This window comes from Sinocyclocheilus rhinocerous, unplaced genomic scaffold (assembly GCF_001515625.1).
Source record: "Sinocyclocheilus rhinocerous isolate Xijiao unplaced genomic scaffold, SAMN03320098_v1.1 scaffold97, whole genome shotgun sequence".
NCBI classification, from domain to species: Eukaryota; Metazoa; Chordata; class Actinopteri; order Cypriniformes; family Cyprinidae; genus Sinocyclocheilus; species Sinocyclocheilus rhinocerous.
The window spans coordinates 219,124-236,370 of record NW_015666183.1 but is presented as its reverse complement, the minus strand read 5'-3'; the positions used below and the strand labels follow the sequence as shown (position 1 = coordinate 236,370).

At 35.8% G+C, this 17,247-nt stretch overlaps 1 protein-coding gene and 1 long non-coding RNA gene across 2 annotated transcripts in view; both read right to left on the bottom strand.

Annotated features, from left to right (window-relative positions):
• Positions 1 to 319, bottom strand: part of LOC107732053 (calcium/calmodulin-dependent 3',5'-cyclic nucleotide phosphodiesterase 1C-like) — a 56,917-nt gene extending 56,598 nt beyond the window's left edge. The window contains exon 1 of the mRNA XM_016543288.1: positions 139 to 319. Coding sequence (XP_016398774.1) covers positions 139 to 269 — 131 coding nt within the window. The 5' untranslated portion in view covers positions 270 to 319. The remainder of the gene's footprint in view (positions 1 to 138) is intronic.
• A 14,876-nt stretch (positions 320 to 15,195) lies between these two features.
• LOC107732127 (uncharacterized) lies at positions 15,196 to 16,723 on the bottom strand. The gene is made up of 3 exons (XR_001638841.1): positions 16,654 to 16,723; positions 15,925 to 15,975; positions 15,196 to 15,474 (listed from the first exon to the last, which is right to left on the bottom strand). It is a non-coding gene; the product is annotated as an uncharacterized LOC107732127 (long non-coding RNA).
• Positions 16,724 to 17,247: the final 524 nt, after the last annotated feature.

The window sequence follows — 17,247 nt, the reverse complement described above, 5'->3', positions numbered from 1 at the left end:
TACTTTTATACTTCATATTCTTATAAAACATTACTATTAATATTGTGTTATTTAGATTTTTGCTTTTTAGTCAAATTCTAATTCAAATACACGTTGCTCACTCATGCACAGAGACAGAAAGTATAAAACTCTACTCACAGTCCTCGCAGTCTGAGCCAGATCTTCTCAATCTGATCCGCTTGTAGGTACTTCAGAGAGTTGTTCTCGAAATCCTCAATCTCTTTGGTGGGCGACTCCATGTCAAAAAAGTTGACCAGGCAAAACGACATGAACGAGTTTGTATCTGGACAGCACGGACGCAGAGGCAGTTTGTAGAGCAATCGGCAGCAGCAGCAGCAGCAGCAGACGCCGAGTCTGTCACAGAGACAGCTGTAGCACGTCCCTCATCCTGTTCCTCTCTCTCTCTCTCTCTCTCTCTCTCTGTGGTTGTGGGCTTGTGTCACCAGCTCTGGTCAGGTGTACAGAGAGGAGCGCGTATGGCAGCACTGCAGGGGGCCACTTTCTCTCCCTCATGAATATAAGGCAGTGGAGAGGAAGAGGAGGAGGATGAAGAGGAGGAGGAGGAGGAGGGGAGGGGATTAAACAACTGCTGTTGATCTCTGTATCAGAGTCTCGGCTCCATGCAGCCACACAAACGGAGAATAAAACCAATGCAATGGAAGCATGGACTGATGCACTGTCTGGGATGAGTGGAGAGACATTATATTTGAAGAGGAAAAAAAAAGAAATAAGCTGAAAGAGGCGGACTTGGAAAAAAGGATGTCTCTGAAGTGTAAATAAAGTGTCTGAGAGAGAGATAGAGAGGCTTTGACTTAGATAGTATGTAAACAGGAGGAAAAATGTAGTATTGTGGTACTACAATTAAACTATTTGTTTCTGAATATACACTTATACATAAGACTTTAATATTTTATTACCTTAAATAAGTGTATAATGCATTAAAGCACACTATTAATGCTAAATGTCATTGGTTATATTGTGTAATCGTGTGTTGGAATTGGAAATGTAATGCATTAGAGTTTTGAAGGTCAATGTGAAATCAACACATAATGGATGTTCCTGTCTTACTGTAAATGGTACAACGGTGAACATTTTCCAAAAAATGTTTGTTTGTATCTCAAAGCAATTTCCGTTTCGGCTGTTGGATGTCACCAAGTTCTATTTTTCAACCTCCTCTCCAACCACCTGGATCAAAAATTATGACTTTTCACCATCCAATCAATTTCCGATGGATAAAATCAAGTCATTTTCTTGTTGAATATCCTGTTTCACTTCAAAATGTTACAGTTAAAAAAAATGGGTTGCAAATGCAATTTCATGCTGATTTTAAAGGTATAACTATGAATACAGTGTAAAAAGAATTCACTGTAATTTTCTGCATTATAAATATTATACACTAATTAATTTAATAAATTAAATAATTTTAAAAAATCATAAACAATTGTGACCACAGTTTTAATAGATTAATGTACTTTACCAAAACGTGCCAAATAAATTAAAATATGTATAGTAATACTCAGAAAAGGTAAAGAGACTGAGAAAATACGATGCGTGTCAGATCCGCGTCATGTTCAGCAGCGGCAGCTCTTAAAGTAATAGCAGCTAAAATAACCTAATAATCCAGCTGCTGTGATGTCTTGTTAATCAAAGAACAAAATATAAAAGAGGAAATCAATAACTTTTATAGCTTTAAGGATTCATCTTTATCTAATTAAGAATTTAGTATTTGACAACTTTATTCAATTTCTGTATATTTCCTACTTGCTGAAGGGCACAGGTAAATATGACATTTGTTATAATGGGTTTATGTGAAGGTTTTAAGTTCACAATTAGAAGTTATTTTTTAAAGTCAAATAAATGTTAAAATTGATAGCTCTCAATTATACTGTAATTGTCACGGAAACACCTGCCTCACCAGCCGAATCAGCCTCCTACACCCGCTCACAATCACCTGATTACTGATCACGGACACCTGCACCCACTTACCACACCACTCAAATACTCACTCACCTCATTCACTCGTCGGCTGGTCTCAAGGTTACAAGCTTCTCCGCATGGGTTCCTTGCCTCCCGATCTGCCTACCAAACCTCGGATTCCTCAGTTCTCGGCCGGAGGACCAGAGTGCCGACCCCAGATAAGACTGTGTTCTATGCTTCCATTTATCCCTACGTTTGACTCTTTTCTGTTGGAAGCTCCTCCTCAGTTCCTGTTAATAAACTCTCTGCCTTACGTTAACCAGTTTGTTTGCCTCTTTGTCCCGGATGTGACAGAAGACCAGCCCCTCAAGATTAAACGGATTACAACACGGACTCATGGATTCTCAGAGCGCATCCTCACCGGAACCCTGTCCCATTCGTCCACCACGCCCAGCGGTGAGTACTATCCAGATCACTCCTGATGTGTCGTGCGTACCTCATATAAATGCTCTTCCAATTTATCACACCCAATCCTTTCCAGTCAAAATCCTCGTAGACTCTGGAGCCTCGGGGAATTTAATCTCCTCCCGTAGTCTCGCCGGATTGCACAACCGGTTCGTCCTCGTCTACATAGACGACATACTCATTTACTCCCCCACTCTCGAAGCACACCGTCACCATGTCACCCAAGTACTCCAGCGCCTCCGTCAACACCACCTGTATCTCAAGGCTGAAAAGTGTGAGTTCCACCAATCCACCATCCACTTCCTGGGATACATCGTCACCCCTGCAGGGGTGCAAATGGACCAGAGGAAGGTGGAGGCCGTTAGGAACTGGGCCTCACCGACTACCATCAAGGAGATGGCTGAAACCCTTCACTAATCCTCTTCTCCCTCCCTCCACAGAACACAAGGTACCCCCCCCTCCGCCCGAGACTGTTGGAAGCTCCTCCTCAGTTCCTATTAATAAACTCTCTGCCTTACGTTAACCTGTTTGTTTGCCTCTTTGTCCCGGATGTGACAGTAATGTTGAATGGCTATAGTCAATAGTTAAATATTAGGGGGGAAAACAATTTTATAGAGACATCAGTAGTATTGGTATCAGTGATACTGGCCTTCAGTCATAAAAAGATGCCATTAAACAAATATTAAAATATACTGTCTATGTTGTTTGTACATTAATTTGAAGATTGAATGTGAAATTATTGCAATATAAAAGTATATTTAAAAACTTTAATGTTAGGTGGAATTAATCACGATTAATTTCAAGAAAATGTGGGATTAATTAGTAATTTTTTTTAAATCGATTGACAGCATTAACATACACACACACACACACACACACAATTTTATATTAAATAGTTTATATTTTTTATATATGAAATATTGTTTTAAACTGACAATGAAAAAATGGCAATAAAAAGTTTTTTTGGGTCAGATAAAGTACAAACTATAAATATGCACTTATATGCACAGTGTGCTAATAATAATGTGCAATTGTTCACCTTTTTATTTCAAAAATATAATGCACTTTTGACTAAACTTAACCCTTCAGATGGTTTTATGATTGAAATACCCCAAAATATAGTGAAACCACATCACATTCTGTATAAAACATGTCAACCATAATGTAACAGTAAGAAGTATAAAATTCCCACTGTCATTAAACATAAACCGAGGTGCGTAAACGTCACCATGCCTAAAACGCGAAGCAAAACAGCAGATGGTTAGCACAGAGATTGCATCTCTGTCTGAAGAACAGCTACAGCTTGACGTGAAAATACAAATTATATCATCATAACAAATAAAAACACAATGGCTGGCACAGCAGAGGGAGGACGCCACAACCCACGCAGTCAAATCAAGACAGCATCAATATCCGACTGAGCTTTAGACTAAAGCACCATTAGACGGAGTCGTTTTGATGACGGTTGACCACGCTCCATTAGCACTCAACACTCAACAGCACATCTGCTCTGTTTGCATTCGTCTTTGATGCAGACGTGGAGAATTAATAATGAAGGTGACAGCATTTCCTTCTAGACTCTTTTGAGCTATAGACAGTGCTATATTGACCAGGATGACTCGAATCGATGAGGATAAGACCGAACAAGACTCAAAACTCGGCCGTCAGGTGAGAAATAGCAGGTGTCGAGAGATGGGTGAGAGGGGAAAGGTGCAGGTGGAAGAGCTGTTGAGAAGTGTGACCAAGATGACCACTGAATTCATCATAGGATTCTGTGCTAATACTGTATTTGGTGATCACAGGGAATCAGCTGAAATAAGATCAGACCAGAGCTGTGAATAATTCCATTAACACCTGCAGACTGGAGCCAAATACTCCAATACAACACATCTCACTGGAACAAACACACAGTTTGTTTTCTTTGTTTTGCAATATAGCAAAGCTTTACAGTCATGCAGATATATGATTCATATAATGAGAAATGGTGTTCCTGACACAAATAAATCGCAAAAACTCAACAGATGCCATTGATTACCACTGAAAATAATTTCTATACTCATCCTTCAAAATTTACAGTACTGCATTTACAATGGAAACCAAATAAGCAAGCATGCATTTTAAATCTGACGGTTTGAAAACATAAGACTGAAAAAATATAAATAAAGTGATCCAAATCCTCGTGTCAGCTGGGATTACTTCTCTAAGTGGATGAACATCTGGTTATGCATTAGAAACATTAATGAATAAGCTCCAAGTAAAAAATTATTTAGAGAGTTAAGTAACATCCTTTCTTTGACACCAATCTCATGTTAACCCTAGTCTTATTTTAGTATTAAGTATATTTTATTATTATTTTTTTGTTTTGCTTTTAATTTTAGTTTAATTTTTTGTAAAATTATGCTGTGCTTTTGTCGTTTTTATTATTATTTTTTTTTTATATTACTATTTAAGGGCCAGTTTTACTAAACAGGGCAAATACGCAACATCTCATTTACATATTGTCCAATGCAATATACCAAGCACAGCGCACATTAGTTGTAGTCGCAAATTTAATTTGAGATTTATTTCCACAAACTTTAGTGCTTCAACTTTGTCACTGGAACATTTAGAATTTTCGTTTAGTTTGTGTTTTTCTTCTAATATTTGGATTAATTTCAGCTTCATTTTATTAACAAAAATGTCTTTAATATTTTATTTAACAATAATAACCCTGGTTAACATGTAACATTAACATTTTACAGTTATATTTTCAAAACAATGTGAGAGTTGCATATATAAAAATCTTCAATATTTCTATTTCAATATTTATGAACACTTTTCTCACAGAATTCTAATTAGGAACATTACTGTAAGGTTTTTCATTGTTTTTTTGTTACTATTTATGTTCTGTGAACAATTTGTAGTTGACAGAATGCACAGATATACAGATTTAACCTAATTTAAGAAACATTTGGTTTTGCATGTCAAGTAGTGGTCGACCGATATATCGCCAAGGCCAATATATCGGCCGATATTTGACATTTTTCAAATATCGGCATTGGCCGATAAGTTTTTCTGTTTGGCTGATGCATTCGAGGCGGGACTTTTATTTTGACGGCGAGCACCTGAGCACACGGTGCTCACATTCTCCCTCTTGTTCGCCGTCGTTGTTAACAGTTCACAAGATTTGGTTTTTAAAAAGCCTTTTTCCAAAAGGTACATCTGGAAAAAGGGGGGTCGTCTTATAATCAGGGTCGTCTTATATTCGGGCCAATACGGTATGTTTATTTTATAAAATTAATTTTTTAATCAATTTTCAAATGATTTTAAATTTCTTAAATATTAATTAAAATAAATACAATTATATCGGCTTTATATCGGCCATTGGCCACCCTGCTTTCCAAGATATCGGCATCGGCTGTCAAAAAACCAGTATCGGTTGACCACTAATGTCAAGTACAGATGTTTAAAAAACGTGTGTGCACATGAATCAAATACATATACATGCTATATTAAATCTCTGATATAAACACAACTGGTCTACATTTTAAGAAACTACTTTCCCTACAGCTCATAATTACAGTAATTATCTGTTAAGACTAAAGCTATTTGTAAAGCCAAGAGGGAACTTAAGTGCAGGTTCAATGTGACGGGTCTGTATGATCCTCTTAGTTCTCTAGTTTGCATTCATGATGATGCTGACAAAGGAGATTCGCAGCTACATACAGTATTATTAATTACACAATGATTATGATCAGTGTTTAATTATAGTCAGAACCAAAAAATACTAGATTCTTCCACTCTAACAAACGTCAGTGCGTATTCACAAAGAAAAACTTTACAAATCAAAACACTTTCCACTTACTAAGACCACGGAAAAAAAACAAACAGATAATGGCATGTGTAAGCATTAAAACTGAAATCACACTGTGAAACTCCTGCTCAATGTTCCAGACAGAGCAATGAACCAAGCTGTAATGTTGAACTATTTTAAAACTGCTCATCATAAAAGCACCATGTTCTTTCCTGTGTGAATATCTGGCTCAGCAAAAACTCATTTTTAAAAGAACATTTAATTCAAAAATGAATATTCTGTCATTATTTACTTTATAAAAATAAAACACTAAAAACTATAATCATTCATTTTACAAGTGAATTATTAGTAAAATTAGTAGAATTAAGTAAAATTAGTAAAATTAAGTAAAAATGTATATTCAAGTTCAAATTAATAAAAGACAGTTATATAACGATAAATATAATCTAAATGTAAAAGCAGGGTAAATGAGCATTCAAAATTAAATATCCAGTATCAAGTGATAGTTTAAATACATTTAAATAAATCTGATCAATTTAAAAAGAAATAAATAAAAACTCTAATATCAGCCAACAACTGATATGTTACATATATTCTGCATCCCTGAATATGATATAATAATGGCTTAAATTTTGGTCTGTTCCTAAAAAAGCTTGTAAAACTAAGTGCACAAATGCAAGTACAACTTTCATGATGCTTTCATGGTTTTTGATGTTTGTCGATAATTTTCTGAGCTTGACAGCTCCTTTTCACTATGAATTGCAGAGCTTCAAAAACTCCTTTTGTGTTCCAAGTAACCAATAACAGCACACAGATTTCAAACAAGAGGGTGAGTAAATATTGACACAATGTTCATTTCCAAGTGAGCGAATCTTTCATGGCTTAGGATAGAAACTATACTTTCCTGAAATATGTGCCGTTAAGTGTGTTTTAACATTTGGATGTCGTGACCTGGAGTTTGCGCGTTTCCCGCCCCTCTCTTCCGAGCTGCTCTCAGAGAGACTGTTTACTTTAGCCGCATTCATCGCGAAACTTGTTAATTAGCACATTATTAGGAAAGGTGATTAAAACAACTTGTAAAAGTGCATGTAGCATTATATGACCCCTTTAAATCAGTGTTGTTTGGGTAAATCACGCAAAAAGCAGTATTGGGTCTGAGTCCACCTTGTCGAGTCCTAGTTTTTAATCAATTGAGGTTAAGTGGGAGACTTTATTAATGTCTTTTTATATTAATTTCTATGTTGTTACTTTTTTTTATTTTATATTACACATGACATGGATTCGTCTGTACCCTGAAAAATTTCCGCATCCAAAATATCCAAGTCCGAGTCCCAAGTCCAAGTACCTCAACTCTGGCAAAAAGCATGACTGCATAGAATTATTCAGATCTGACCTTCCCAAAACAAATATGCAGGTAGAAAGCAAACAGCAACAGCACCAGACATGAATATTTAACAGACAACAAAAATGAAAACCTCTGAGGGGAGATAAACAGCATGCAGTTTGTTCTTCAACAAGCTGGAGTGGGTGGAACTACAAGGAAGAGATCAGCCTGTCCATAACCATACAATCAATGCCATTTATTGCTCAACATAGTAAGAATTCTGTAATAAATGTTTTTTTATTGATTTCATCATTCTATTCACTCAATTCTTTGAGAAAGAATATAATGGTATAAATGAGAATGAACAGTGATGGAGAGAGAGAGAGAGAGCACGAAAGAAATGAAATATATCTGCATTATTAATTAACATAGCTGGCATATCTAATCATGCAGTCATTGGTCTGCCTGTGTAGATTGATGACCTACCGGAATATTCCCTCTTCATTAAAAAATAATTCAAATTGTTCTGTGACTAAAACCAAGTAGCGAATTTCACGAGGGAATATCCATATCCATGTTGCCATCCGGAAAGGTTGAGGTATGGTATTTCTCAATAACTGTCAAATATCAAGAAGCATTTCACTATCAGTGCCTGTACACATTTACAAGTTTTCATTTATATATATATATATATAAATGAAAACTTGACTTCATTATGTTCTTAGAATACTGTGTCATTACATAAATCAATAACACTTTGATGACTAGTGATAGTTATCCTCTGCCTTAAACTCAAGGGCACCGTAGAGCCAAAAGACACAAATACAAAGCCGGACTGGACAAGCTAATTAACATCCAGTCAGTGCATGAATTATTGAGTTTTTAATCCCGTCAGCTCACAGTAGGATCTGCACCGGGCAGGTCAGGTGACTTGGTGGGGGGAGGGGGAGGGAGACACTCATATTGAGTAACAAGCTCCCTAAACATGACAGCCTCTGGTCTTTGAGATTTGTAGGTCAGAGAAAACAAATACTCTCCAGGGCCTCCTTTGTGGAAGGATGACAGGATAAACAAAGCTTAGGAAAGAAAGGATGCAGATATCTTTTACAGGTGATTAATCACTCTACATGAACTGCCTATCAATAGGTTGAAACTTAATTGGTGAGCAATCTGCAAATTGCTGCAGTTGAATGGATAAAATATTTTAATTCACTATTTCAAGGTGATAACTTAACCCTGTAAAGCCTGACAAATCTAATTTCTGTCAGGACCACTATCGTCAAAGATGACTGACAATTAGCATACAGTTTGGATTGGTGGTATGGTTCTGTTCTGGGCAAGAACTCCCTGCGCATCCATGCAGCCTAGCATGCATAAGAGCAGCAATAACCCCCCAGTGTAACAGAACAGAACCAACATAAATCTATTGCAGATATCATAAGGTTCAATAATTTAATGTAACATTTTGAAATTAGTCTGATTCAAGGAGAATCAGAAGGCTGAAGGAGTCAGGGATGGGAGGTGGGTAATTAGCTATTGAGCAACACGAAGCTGGTGATTGTACTTGTAATGGAGTAATATTTGACCAGCAGTATCTGTACTTTCACTCAAGTAATGGAGTTGAGTACTTTGTCCGCCTCTGTATATATATATATATATAGAGAGAGAGAGAGAGAGAGTTTACATATTGCAATTCTGACTTTTTTCTGCAGAATTGCATGATACAAACTCGCATTTCAGACTTTTCTCAGAATTGCTAGATTTAAATTCACAATTCTGAGAAAGAAAATCACAAACTCGCAATTTAGATTGTTTCAGAGTTTATATTGCGAAATTGCGAATTTGTTTCTTGCAATTCTCGCAATTCTGAAAAAAAAAGTCACAGTTGCGAGAATTGCAAGAAAAAAAAGTCAGAATTGCAAGATACAAACTTGCATTTGCAGGGAAAAAACTCAGAATTGCGTGTTTTTATCACACAAAAAAAAAGGTCAGAATTGTGATGTGTAAACTCGCAATTGCGAGAAAAATAGTCAGAATTACGAGATAAAAACTCACAATTACCTTTTTTATTTAGTGGCGGAAACTGGCTTCCATATTTAAAGGGATAATGAAAATTAAAAATGACATTTTATGTCTGTGGGTAAATAAATGATGGCAGCATGTTCATTTTTGCACAAACTTTCCCTTTAATGCTACATTTAAATGATTTACATTTAAGCTTTAACTCCAATCACAGCTGGACTAAAGTGTTGCCCGACTGGCACCTGCCCTGTTTCCCTGCGTTCCTGTAAGATCCCGCTCAATCTTGCTTTCATTCACTCAGTTCATTCTACTCAACGGTGCTGCGCTCAACTGGAATATTAGGTTTCTCCACTAAAATGAGCTCTGCCTGCTACAGACCTATCAGAGAGCCGGCAGAAAGCTGGGACTAAAAGAGAAACGATAATCGAAAGAAAACTCGCCGTTTGGGCGAGATGAGAATGGGACGTCCACCTGTGTACGCTCTCACGAGCCCCGGCTAAAGATCGGAGGCGTGCAAAGGTCAAATCATCCATAAGTCACGAGAAGCATCGAGGACAGCTGATGTAAGGAGAGACAGACGCTCTTCTGAAACAATCTTGCTGCGCCTCGCACCTCAGACGTAATGAGTTCATTCAGAGGAGATGAACCTCAGCCTGCTGTGTTACACATGAATTTGCTCCAGAGGAAAGAGGGAGAAAGAATAAGAGAGAGAGGGAAAGAAAGAATTGAGCGAGAAATGAATGCCACCTAACAGCACCATTAGAATGGAAAGATGCATAGATGCATGACTGCAGTCTGTTTTCCAAGCAAGTGAAAATCTACAGATAGTCAAGAAAGAGTTGCGATTAACCATTATTTTGATAAGCAACTGTTAATAATCTATTCAATTAATCAGCTTAAAAAATAAGTTTTATTCATTTTTTATTAACAAAAAAATTTTTATTTGTCATTATTTTATATATTACCGTATTGTCCCGAATATAAGACGATCTTTTTTTCTTGGAAATACATCTGAAAAAACGCGGTCGTCTTATATTCAGGGTCTAGACTTTGACATGTCAATAATACACCCACAAGAATAGGTGGCGCCAAATACGCATAAAACGAGTGTGCCATGAAATACGTAATGTAATGTGTGTTGTAAAGATCGCGACTAAAAACAAAAGAAAAGAAAACCTTACAGCTGCATGAATCGAAAAATATGCAATATGAAAATAATTGAAGACAAAATGTGTTTTACTGAGAAAAAACAAGATTTGGTTTTTAAAAAGCCTTTTTCCAAAAGGTACATCTGGAAAAAGGGGGGGTCGTCTTATAATCAGGGTCGTCTTATATTCGGGCCAATACGGTAATATAATTCAATTTTATTTATTGGCTCAATGGCACACTTTTTTTAACCATTTCAATAGCATTTAAATACATTTACATTTAGTCATTTAGCAGACACTTTTATTCAAAGCGACTTACAAATAAGGACAAATAAAATAAAAATAAAATAAATGTAAAAAAAATAAATAAAAAAAAATAAAAATGTTATAAATTCAAATTAGAATTTTAGGAATTGCTTTTGGAAATTACTTTTTTTTTTTTTTTTATATTAAAATTCACCATAACTCGTCCTGCATTGTTCATGTTACAGACATAAATAACAACGCAAATCAAATTAAATAAGAGCTGTTTTATTACTTTTCCAAGTAATCAGAATTTATCATCTACTAGATTTTTGTCTGGTTTAAAAAAAAACAACAGACTTCCACTGAAGGAAGAACTTAAGCCATATAATATATTTTAATATTATTAATATTAATCATTTTTATTTATTAGCTCAAATGGAACAAGTTTGGGGGCAGGAATATCAAGCTTTTTTAAGTAATAGCATTAAATATGTAAAAATTCACATTCACAATTTTTTAGCAATTGTTTTCCATAATTACATTTTTAATTTTAAGCATAAAAATTCAGTGTAACTTGTCTGCATTACAGAAATAAATGATATTTCGAATCATATTAAACAGAGCACTAAGTGATCAGACATTATTATCCACCTGACCTTTTGTTAACTAATTATTTTCTTCATAAAAAAAAAAAACAATCACAGGACAAGAGATTTGAGTTTTTAAAATGGCATAAATGTCAAAAAGAACCAGAATCAAGAAGCTATTTTAAAACCATAGCGAAATTTCCAGGATGTGCAGTATTTCTCGACAGGCCGTGTAAAGGTGAACGTGTCTGTCATAGAGTAAAAGTCACCTCTTAGTAAATTAGAATAATAAATGCGGCTGACATTCCAATCTGTGAGGGTCACACTGAATCAGTTCAACTCTTTAGTCACACAATTTCTAGATAAGACTAATGGAAGAGCAGCCCTGCCAATCTTAATATCTTACCCTGGGGGAAAAAAACCCACAGACCTCAGAGTAACATAAGATCAGACTGGGCCTCTCCAACCACTCACTCAAAGGTGCATTACTTTCCTTGCCTTTTTAATTAAGTGCACACACACCTCATCAGCCTTGTACACACACACACACACACACACACACACACAAGAACAAGCACAATTCCACAAATTCCATCGTCTCAATGTGTCTTTGTCTTACATCAATAGTTCAACCAGTAAATTAACAGCAAATTCTCGACTCTTACACTATATTCCAGGTCTATTCATTCAAAAACCACTGTATCCAGATAATTGAATCAGTGAGTTTAACTCGAGATACTGATGAGTCTGATTTGTTTACTTAACCCTCTAGTGCTGTTTGGACAACTTTTACCTAAAAAATTTAGTTTTTTTTTTTTTTTTACTTCATTGGAATGGTACAAAACTTTCTATTGGCACTTGCTTTGTGCACACACAAAATTAATGGTCATACAAAATGGTTAAACGGTCCTGAAAAAAATATTTACACTTGTATTGGAAATGAAAGAAAGCAAATTTCATCTAATGGTACTGCGCACAAACAAAATCTTACTGAAAGCTCATTTTTTAAGATATCAACCTCAAATTTAGAACACAACTTCTTTAGATTTATGGCTTTGGTTTTCATGCAATTTGTATGCAGTGTAATACATGTTTTAGAAAATATACATTTCATATAAAATTTTAAAACAGTATTTTTGTGAATTTTTTAAAATAATACATTTAGAAATTTAATAAGAAATTGTATTTCACTTTTATAATCTGCCAAGTGTCTTCTTTAAAAAGAGATCAACCAGCATAACAAAAAATGTTTCTGAAGACAATCACCTATTGCACCTTTAAGTCTGAGATTCAAAGCATTCAAGATTTATGACAGTTTAAGTTGGAAATTTCATTTGAGGTCTATGCTCAAAAAATGGTTAATGGGTAATAAATGAATCATTATTCCGTATAATTTAGTACCATAAAATCCCCTAAAAACACAAAATGTTAAATAAAAAACATTATTGAACTAAAATATAGTACATTTCATTTCACTTAAAAAAAAATATATTTTTTGACTGCCACGTGAGCAGCACCAGAGGGTTACAGTACATCTCAAAAGATAGGGTTCTCAAGTTCAACTAAAGGACAAGATTATGAGTGAATTATGATTAAAATTACTTCAGAGGACTTAGTATATAGTGCATAAGTCATTCATACTACTCTTTCGTTTTTTTTTAAATAACTGGTTCAAAAGAACTGCTTCATGCATCATGAATCGGACTGATATGGTTCTCAAGTTCAAGTAAAGGACAAGATTATCAAATACACTGAATGTCTAATTTAATATACTTAGCATATAGTGCATGAGACATTTAGACTACTTTTATTGTGCTTTTTGGAGCATGGCAGTCATGGTCACTATGAACAAAACTATTTTTAATTGTTTATTTTGGTCATTCTGTTTGTTCATTGACTCAGTCTCGCTGGTGAAGGGTTAAACTCTCTCTGTGGGACATCTGATGACAAGTAGGCGGGTTTTGGCTTGCCACATCCTGCCATCCCATCATGCCATGTTCAGACTGGTTACTTCTCAGCTGGGAGGGGGGCTCTCTCACCTGCAACCCCTCACACGACCTGCGGAATATGCCCTCTCGAGCTGCCCAAGTGCACAATAACACACTAATAGAACATTAAGGATTCACTGGAGCACAGTTTTACGGTGGATATTTATAGCAGACGGTGCCTGGTGCTGACGTCAGGACTAATGCCATACGGTTCTCCCCTCCCTTCCTCACACAGGGTGATTAATGAGGAGCCGCTCACTATACAGAACATCACAGTCCACTGGAGTCTCCCTGTTTAACAGCAGACAGCTGAGTCCAAATATCATTCAGTTTCATCATTCATTTTCCTGTCGTTCCCTTTCAGAATGCCGCAATGATGGGATTTATGTGTCTGACGTTCATGTGAAATCCGTTCGGGATACACTAAGATTGGTATGGATTATGATGGTTTACTGGATTGCTGTGGGAGTAGGGATTATGACGTTGAAAAATGTACATCCTTACGAACAAATGTTAAAATATACGTACTGAATAAAATAAAATAAAATAATTAGTTTGGTCAAGAAATAGTTTGGACAGACGTATGCTATCTTTGCATATATCTTGCATATTTCAGAAAGTTTTTTAAGACATTACTATTTAAAAAAAAAAAAACTTTTTACTTTTAGCATTGATGCATTACATTTTTTATAGTCACAGTAAAGACTTTTTCATTGTTACAAAAAAATATATTTTCAAATAGATGCTGAAAAATCCTGAAGAAAAAGTTCCAAAAAAATTTTGTTTTCAACACTGATAATAAGAAAAATGCTTTCTGACTAAACACAGATGTGAAAAGCCTATATATGTGGCAGCACAACTAGCCACTTTAGCCAATCCACACAATTTTTATATAATATACGATTTTCAAGAATGACACCACACCCTGGAGACAGACAGAGCATATATTCTCTTAAAAATAAACTGTAAGGCCACTTCTTTTCATGAGCCATTTTCTGTATAGGTTTCCCGAGTTGCTATATGCTCTCAAATATAAAGGCTATCTGCATCTATGGTTTCACGAAAAAAATTTAACATCCTTGGAACTTTTTCATTGCACAAAAGGTTCTTTACAGTGGAAAAAAGTGCTTTTGGGAACCAAAAAATGGTTCGTAGCAGTGAAAACCTCTATTTGAAACCTATACTGATAAGAATTTATGGTTCTTTGGAAAGTAAATAAGTTACATCTTAAGGTTCTCGTATAATCATATTGGTTCTTTAGCTCTTAAAAGAAACAGAAGGTCTACTAAATAACTAGAATGTGAAACTTCTTAGCAGGGTTTAAATAGGTTCTCCTATGGCCTAAAAGTGACCTAAAAGCCTTTTGGCTCCAGCTGGAACCTTCATTTTTGAGAGCGTGGTCTTTCAGTACTGAGAAGCCTGCTGTGATCTGTAATAGAAGTGTTGGTTTGACACCATTGCTCCTAAACAAATCAATAATCCTATCTAGCCCTGCCAGCTGTGCTTATGAGTGGAAAACACATGCACAAAGCACTTTATATGATATATTTAAGTGACATAATCGTGTCATTTATATAAATTATATTTATACATATTTATAAAGTGATATTTATATGACATAATCACTGCATAATTCCTGCTAACAGAGCATGACCATTCACCCAGTTTCATTCTAACGTGCTTTTAGATAACAGCTGGTAAAGAAAAAGCACTTTTCACAAAAGCAGTTAACGCAGAACCAGCATCGATTGATTGAGAGTAGATATCGGCCCATACTGATTGATCGAGGTGTGAGTGACTGTGTGATTCCCTCCAAACCTGATGGCGGTCTTCTCCATGGCAACAGGACTGTCGACAGAGGGCAGGTCATCAGCTAGAATCTCCTCCGGGCTCCGCGGGTCAATCAGGATACCCCGCTTGTCTTTGTCCTTGATCCCGATGCCTGCTGTGATGGCGTTCCACAAAGCATTCTGGGACTTGGAACCTGATGCAACAATCAGAGATCGAAAGCTCAGAGGGGTGCAGATGACAGAATGCAAGACCAGGGCAGAGAGAGAAATAGAGATAGAAAGACAAAGGAAGAGAAAGAATTCTTGCCAGTTTCCTGTTTTGCAAACATGCAGTCAAGGGGTGAAGGTTTAGCTGGTTAGTCACATGATATTAATGCTCAAGTGATTGGGTTAAATAAATATTTCCACAACTGAGTGCCTGTTGGCAAAGACGGCAGGATGCAGGTTGCATACTTTTAGAGACAACCTGAATGATTTCTAACACCTTTCACTGCTGTTATGATTACAGATCAGTGTGTTTGATCAATGGAGACTGTGAACTTTTGTGTGTCACCCTCATACCCGTTTTCTCACTGTGACAGGAGACACTTTTAAAGTAAAAGTGAAGTCAACAACAAAGTTGCAATTTGATTCCACATACTCACGTGCGAATCGTGCCAGAGGTCTCGCACTGCTCTCTCCGGTTTCATTCGCCACTGTGGAGAGAAAGAACGAAACGCACAGATGGATTTGTGATGTAGACCTTTCTTCAACAATCACGATGACTCACCAGAAATAGTTTTTCTCACCACAAATCTCAAGTTTTTTCAGAAACGGTCATGAAAGTACGAAAATTACTTTTCGGTTTTATGTGAAAATCAATGCTGTTGTTTATGTTGTTTACCTGATGCATATTCCTGCATGCATTAAAATGAAGCATAAATCCCTTCACTCAGTTTGTCATTTGCATATCACTCATGAATATGCAGAGGATATGGTAATACGATAACAATAAAGTAAATGTATAGATATATACACAACATACACAATACAAGGGTGGAATATTTTAGAATTTTGCCATTTGTCCTCAATGAGAGGCTATGGAAGCCTGTTTCCACCATTGAATAAATAAAAAAAAAGTAATTGCGACTTCTTATCTCGCAATTCTAACTTTTTTTCTCGGAATTGTGTGATCTAAACTCACAACTGCGAGTTATAAAGTCAGAAATGCAGGATATAAAGCCAGAATAGCAAGACATAAACTCGCAATTTTGACATTATTATTTGCAATTGCGAGTTTATATCTCACACTTCTGAGAAAAAAGTCAGAACTGCGAGATATCGCAATTGTGAGAAAAAAATGTCAGAATTGTGAGATAAAAAGTCACAATTACCTTTCTTTCTTTTTTATTCAGTGGCATAAATGGGCTTCCATACTGGCAGATGAGAATGAGAAATCCTTTGGAAAGAAAAATCATAAATGAAATCTCAATTGTTTTTCCTAAACATAGCTAACTGAAACTCCTGAAGACTGCTTCAAATCAAAGGTTTCTCATAAGAAACATAATCTAGTAATCTCACATGCCTCAAGGGTTTCAGATGAGATCTAACAATGTCTCAAACTGTGCTCAGATGCTAAAATCTGCAAATGTCTGGAATTTCTTTGTGAACTCAAAATTTCTCATTAAAGTCTAAATCATCTGGCTATGCCATCCACATTCATTACCTATATAACTACCATATTTACTTCACCTCTTATTTTAGAATAAACAATTGAAAGCAGAGTTGATACTTACATGAAACATAACTAAAATAATCTTTGAAACTATGAGAAACAAAAATATTTTTCTACAGAACAGAGGAGTGAAAAAAAGTCAGCAGTTTTGTGCGGTTTGATTTATAGACAGTGAATAAAAAATAAAGGTCACAGATAAATATGTGTGATACCACAGTCCTCCTACATTCTCTATAAAAGCAGACAATAATCC